Source organism: Copidosoma floridanum, unplaced genomic scaffold (genome assembly GCF_036245765.1).
Source record: "Copidosoma floridanum isolate Cflo_tuat_1 unplaced genomic scaffold, Cflo_Japanese_pri ptg000006l, whole genome shotgun sequence".
In the NCBI taxonomy this organism is placed as follows: domain Eukaryota; kingdom Metazoa; phylum Arthropoda; class Insecta; order Hymenoptera; family Encyrtidae; genus Copidosoma; species Copidosoma floridanum.
In genome coordinates, this window is record NW_028321883.1 from 16280175 (window position 1) to 16286240 (window position 6066).

The 6066-nt window shown below is 31.8% G+C and overlaps 2 protein-coding genes across 4 annotated transcripts; one reads left to right on the forward strand and one right to left on the reverse strand.

Moving 5' to 3' along the window:
* The first annotated feature begins 257 nt into the window (after positions 1-257).
* On the forward strand, positions 258-1600 carry LOC106644226 (protein stunted). 3 transcript variants are annotated; one of them, XM_014359637.2, is made up of 4 exons: positions 258-400; positions 600-730; positions 874-904; positions 1477-1600. In XM_014359637.2, the coding sequence occupies exons 1-3, from the start codon at positions 372-374 to the stop codon at positions 885-887; spliced, it is 174 nt and encodes a 57-aa protein (XP_014215123.1). In that variant the 5' UTR covers positions 258-371; the 3' UTR covers positions 888-904; positions 1477-1600. The 3 variants fall into 3 exon arrangements, with proteins under 3 accessions (XP_014215123.1, XP_014215122.1, XP_014215124.1); XM_014359636.2 differs by having other exon boundaries at positions 874-895; XM_014359638.2 differs by lacking the exon at positions 874-904.
* TH1 (negative elongation factor complex member TH1) lies at positions 1252-4389 on the reverse strand. The gene is made up of 11 exons (XM_014359635.2): positions 4215-4389; positions 3969-4139; positions 3655-3880; positions 3489-3596; positions 3173-3322; positions 2975-3105; positions 2706-2893; positions 2380-2632; positions 1955-2306; positions 1744-1873; positions 1252-1672 (listed from the first exon to the last, which is right to left on the reverse strand). The coding sequence occupies exons 2-11, from the start codon at positions 4136-4138 to the stop codon at positions 1638-1640; spliced, it is 1743 nt and encodes a 580-aa protein (XP_014215121.2). The 5' UTR covers position 4139; positions 4215-4389; the 3' UTR covers positions 1252-1637.
* Between the last annotated feature and the right edge of the window lie 1677 nt (positions 4390-6066).

Here is a 6066-nt window from a genome sequence, read left to right on the forward strand (position 1 = left end):
TGGTATATACTGAATTACTGATCTACTGATCTACACGTAGATTCTACAATATACATATATGCATGCATACAACTTTTTTTTTTTTATATTACAGTGTACCACTACTAACCTCTGAGAGGTATGTATCTATGTATGTTGTATGTACACTTGTACACCACTCACACATACAACTGGTAAAACATACATGTGTGCTGCGCCGTGCGCGACGCCGCGAGTGCCGCGACAGAGACTGGAATGAGGAATGTGTATGTGGATCCCGGATGGTGGGGTAAGAGAGAGAGAGAGGAGAGAAACATCAACGACGACGCCAGCTAACGTAACATAACCTGTCGTTTGGAAAATTCTCTGTTAAAAGTAACAAAAATAAAAAAATGTCGGCGTGGAGGCAAGCAGGTTTAAAGTGAGTTATGAATATTTTTGTATTCTACACTTAAAAAAATACAACAATCGAAGGCTCAATTGATTGTTTGCATAGTTATTGATATTGTCTAGCACTCAGCTGTCACTTATGTAACATTACAAATTAGAGTTTTTTTTTTTTATAACTGTTACTTTTAAACGCACAAAAAATTAATTTAATATTATTTCGATTATTTTAGTTACATCAATTACTCACAAATTGCTGCCAGGCTTGTTAGGCAAGCTTTAAAATCAGATTTGAGAGTCGAGGCTGCCAAACGGGATGAAGCAAATGTTAGGGTTACTCAGTGGAAAGATGGAAAGCCCATCAGTAAGTATAATGAAGATTTTTCTCTATAGTGTATAATCAAATATCTTTTAAAAATTGCTTCATACAACCAAATGGTTTAAATCACTTATAATGCCGTTTACTTACATGAAAACATTGAATCATTAATTTTTATTTTATTGCAGTTGATAAGCAATGAACTAGGATGTATGTCAGGTTTAGTAAGCTTTTGAGACTGAAAGTACAATTTTTTACATCTAATCCTAGTTTTGTTAGAGTGAAATTCCTTCATTAATGAAAATAACACTAAATCACCAATAATTTCTGAAACTTTTATTGAATGTGTCCGAATTTTGTCAGTTTGCAGTGTGATAAGCCCATTTGTTTTAAGATTTCCCTAAAATAAAGTTCGATTTCACTAATTTTTTAACTTATGTCACGGCAAAGTTTATTGATAAACAACACTTACTTAACATCTTTATGAAAGATTGAATTACAGTTAAATGCAATAAACTTTTACAATGAATTTTATTAACCTAATTTTATACAAGAATGGTCGTGTTATAACTAAACTGTACATGGTATTTACAAGTTGATAAATTTCATTAATACAAATTTATCATAAATCATTAACAGCATCTCTAATAAAATTGATGTTATCTTTTTTTTTTTTTTTTTAATATATACACTTTGTGAGCTGGTTTTTCCGTAAAAAAATTACATTTAGTTTTTACATGTAGATATTCATGTAGGCCAATCAATAGTAACTTTATATTTTCTCGTTCCAGAAAATTAGATGGGAGCAACATCAACAAGTAGAGCCTGTCAAAATATCCTGAAAACTATCAGTGTTTTTATTCTTGATTCCATATTTATTTGTTGTCTTGAAATACAGTAAGAAATATCACCGTTTGTACTTGTTTGGTTACTTTAAAAAAAACAATCATATTTATTTTGCATTATGATTTTGAGCCTTACAATACACTGTAATGAAAAATAAATTTACAATCATCAAAATGTTAAAGAAAAATTAAAATTCATATTACTTAACATACCTATAAACTCTGACACTAAATCGTTGTCATTATCTCCTCTCATTGAGCCTGTGATCTCTTCGTGTTCTACTAAAGGCAAAAATAGTTGAACAAAATCTTTTGAGTAAGGAGGCACTATTGCTTCCAACACCTTAAAATGTTATTTAATTATTAATTTTATTAAACTCTCCGTTATCGCATTCATTGAATTTTAAAATGAACATCTAATTACCTCTGTAACAAAGTATCGAATTAATGATATATCCGTGTCACCCTTTTGCCAACACTGTTTAATGTAAGTAACAGTCGGAACCACGCATCCTTTGCACAATATATGCACCATTCTGTCGATTAACATCTTTTTTAATTCTAACTGCACTAAAATTTCCAATTCATCTTGTTTGCTTTCAAAAAGTTGTATTAATAGCCTTAAAACTTTTGGATGTAGTAAGTTGTGTAAACCAACTACTTCATCAAGCAGAGCTAAATGTATTGGACAATGTTCCGTGCACAATTTGAAGTAAGATGGCTCCGTTACTGTAGACTCTACCCATCTTATTACTCCAGCACTGACTACTGGAGATCTAATCAAAAATAAATAAAAATTACAATTTTTCAAAAACCTTATAAACTCAATATTTTACAAAAAAAACTTACTTTATGCATTCGAACAAAGTGTTAATTTCTGCTATAAGCTCAGTAGATCCTTTGTTGGTATTACATATATTATGAACTTTTTCAATTGATTGAATTGTATTTTTCAAATCATCTTTGTTGATTTTCCTTTGAGTTCCTTTCTTTGTTGAAGTTTCAACAACACTGGCTGCATAAGCTAACAGATACATATATTTCGACTTGTGTTCTGGGTTGATTTTTACACCAGGTTTGAACAAAGCATCAACAAGCAATTCTGCAAAAAGAACGTTAAATGAAACGATACAGTTGACATGACAATTAAATGTTTAGTTTCAGAGAATTGGTACCTAAAAATTGCGGGTTGCGAATAAGTTCTATTGGTGGTGGATCCGGTAGATTGTAATTACGATACAGAACAGTTATATCAGCCGGATTCAATGAATTCCGAGAAAGCATAGATGATAGCGCTAGACAGGCACCTGGACTAGACGCAGCTCCATTCAATGCCAGTGTAATGGGTGTCACATTATGTCCACTGTGACAACAAATTTATTAAACTTGTTGAGATGAGTGTGTTATCTTTTACTTTTAAACCTTTAAAACAGTATGGACTTACTTCACTTGAGCACATTTAGTAATTTCTTGTGATAATCTCTTCATCATATATCCACCTTTATTTTCGTGGGACAAAATATGTAGCAACAATTGACTGTATACGTAAGTATGCTGGCCGTGACAAACCATTCTCTGAAATTGGAATAATTTAAAAGAATTATGACGTAAAAAAAAAAGTCATTATGATGAATGTACTAACTGCACATTCTTGAATACTAGTTTGCCACTGTCCGATATTTTGAAGAAAATTAGCAATGGTCGTTTTTAACACGCGAGAAAATACTTCGATTTGTTGAGCAGCAGTTGATATACTTGTGATTTCTCCTTGATAACCAGCATCGGAGATAAGCTACAAGTGGACACAAAAAATTAAAAAATGTAGGTTTTATGTAATTTCCTTAGACAAAGTAAAATACGAAAAATTTAGTTAATATACGAAACGAGAAACAGTGTTATGAGTTGACAGGTACTTTTGCAAAGATAAACTAAAATAAGATGTATATGTATTTGTTTACCTTAATTGTGAAATTTAACATCAAACAGTCAGGATATTCTTCAGCAAGTTTATAAATAAGTGATCTCCAGGTAGGATGCTGAATCATATCTGTCATCCATCCAGGTGTCTACAAAGGAAATTCGTGAAAAATTAGGCATACATTTAAATATATTCAATCAAATCACCTCTATCTCGTCAGAAGAAAGAAAAATTTTGTCAGCTTTCTTGGGATCAAAATTTTTAAGTATCATTTCTTTCATACTGTGTTCCACCATTGCTTGGACGTCCGGAAGTTTTACTCCCGCTAGGATCAGCCACTCAGCCAGGAGATTTGCCATTTGAGCGCAAGCTGTGTAATTACGAGATAACAAGTCTATTACGGTTTCAGGATTACCTCCAGCTTGAAAATACCTTTTTTAAAAAATACGTTCGTACAATTAAAAGTTTAGAGTTACAAATGGGATTCAAAGCATTCAATTTATAAGTTGTGACCACAAACTTTTTGAGCTGAGTGCAAATGCCAGGTTCCATAATGTAATCCGGAGTTTTAAATTTATCAAGGCACTCTTTTAGAACCAGCTGAGGATCCTCGGAAGGATCATCATCCATGTCATCGCCCTGGTTTATGTCCTCCCAACTGGTGTGCTCCTCGTTGAAGCTGGACTCCATTCTACGAAAAAAGAATTCAATCCTCAGGTAAAATGTACATGAGCATACCATAGAACTAAAAAGTGTTTATATTTACATTTCTCCTGAGTTTAAGCTTTTGTTTAATCACTTTTTTCACTTATAACTAACTTTGACTGCTTTATTTTGGAGGTGAAAAAAGGTATTTAACGTTTATTTGTTTGTTCACGTCAGTTTACACGTATGCCAGTACGTTACAGTCTGATACTCTGATTTACAGGTTATATTACAACTACAACAGTATGTCAGTGTTGTCGTAGTACGGCCGTACTCCGCCGTACGGCGACACGGCGATGCGCCAGCGCCACGATAAGCAAGGAGCGAGTTAGCGAAGCCATGCTAATCTCTGGTTGCATGTGCAACAGTGCAAGCATCTCAGGGCCGTATGCGGCTGGTATACGATCATTGTCGAGCGTGGTAACTTGATTAATTGTCATTGACTTGAAGTGATGTAAACTTTCTTTTATTTTATTAATTTGATAACGATTCGTCCTTTGTGTTTGTGTTACCCAATAGTATTCTTTGCTTCATGTATACCGATCACACTTTTGCGATTTGCGATATCGATATTCTTGTCTGCGACAATCGATGTTCCTATCGGTAATATCGGTATTTGTAACAATTGTGACACTAACATATAAAAGTCGCAGTGAATGAGGCTTGATTTTATTTATAAAAGGGCGTTTTATCAAATGTTAGAAAGTTAATCATCATTTGGAAATTTTTTTAAAAATAATTCACAAACCGATTTATGTGGTAATCTTATCAATCCTTACTTAGCAATATTTATTAAATAAGCTAAGTAAGTGTACTCAGACAGTGTTTACGTGTTCTAAATTTATAAAAAAAAAATCTGGATGGTACTCGAAAAAATAATAACAAATAATAAGGTGAATAATTGAGGTTTTAAACAATTTTTAGGTGTATATATATGTATACACACAACTAATTACACAACATAAGGATTTCAACTCTTGATTTTTATTGATTATTGATAATGATGATTATTGTTATTATTTCAAAATTATCATTATTGATGATTTTTCTTCTTATTGGAAATAACAATTATTAACTGTAATAAGTAATGTGTAAGTATTTTTGTATAAAATATTTATTTTTACTGCTTAATAATTACAATATACATTGTACGCATTATATTTACGGTAATGTTCAACGTGGTAATCGCAAGTAAATTATTTAATGATGATCAATGCTTTTATTTACACATACACATTTCATGCTTTAAATATTATAACTATTACAATTAGAGTTGTTGTTTACAATTAAATCTTTGGCGTAAAGGAGTATAAGGCAAAACTGATGTGTTTGTCGTTTATTGGTAAATGCAATCAATCAGCCTTGAAGTATAGTTAAATATAATTATGTGTATATAAGTACAATGGTACTCGACGCTATATGAATAAACAAAGTATATGTACAAGTTTCAAAACCCATCGAAATTACCTAGTTTTTCGAGAAATATTTTTGATCTCGAATAAAAAATTTGGCAGTTTCACTGGATTTCATTGCTTTCTTAGACGAAAGCAGTCTTTTTTTTTTCATATTTATTTATTTATTTTTTTTATCTTTGAATATCCGCTGGTACCTAATTATTAGCAAGAAATTTTTCTTTAACATTTTGATATGCACATAACTGGGTGTACAACTATTACTGTACAAACACGCTCCTCAAAATCTTACATTGTTATTTAGTTGTTTGAATAAATTTTTAACTATGTTCTGAGATTTAGTGTATTTATGTAACATGAAAAATGTTAAACTCGAAACTCGATACCCTGAGCATAAAATTCGTCGGCGAATTTCAAATATCTTGGTATAGCTTTAAATATACGTGTACGCAAACAACTTTCTACGCATGACTTTCTTTGCACAAGCATATAGGTACAAAT

Coding starts and splice junctions, on each gene's coding strand:
- LOC106644226 (XM_014359637.2), top strand. CDS start 372: ATGTCGGCGTGGAGGCAAGCAGGTTTAAA. Junction 401..599: donor TGGAGGCAAGCAGGTTTAAA/GTGAGTTATGAA, acceptor CGATTATTTTAG/TTACATCAATTACTCACAAA.
- TH1 (XM_014359635.2), bottom strand. CDS start 4,138: ATGGAGTCCAGCTTCAACGAGGAGCACACCAGTTGGGAGGACATAAAC. Junction 3,881..3,968: donor ATTTGCACTCAGCTCAAAAA/GTTTGTGGTCAC, acceptor TTTTTAAAAAAG/GTATTTTCAAGCTGGAGGTA. Junction 3,597..3,654: donor TTTCTTCTGACGAGATAGAG/GTGATTTGATTG, acceptor TTTCCTTTGTAG/ACACCTGGATGGATGACAGA.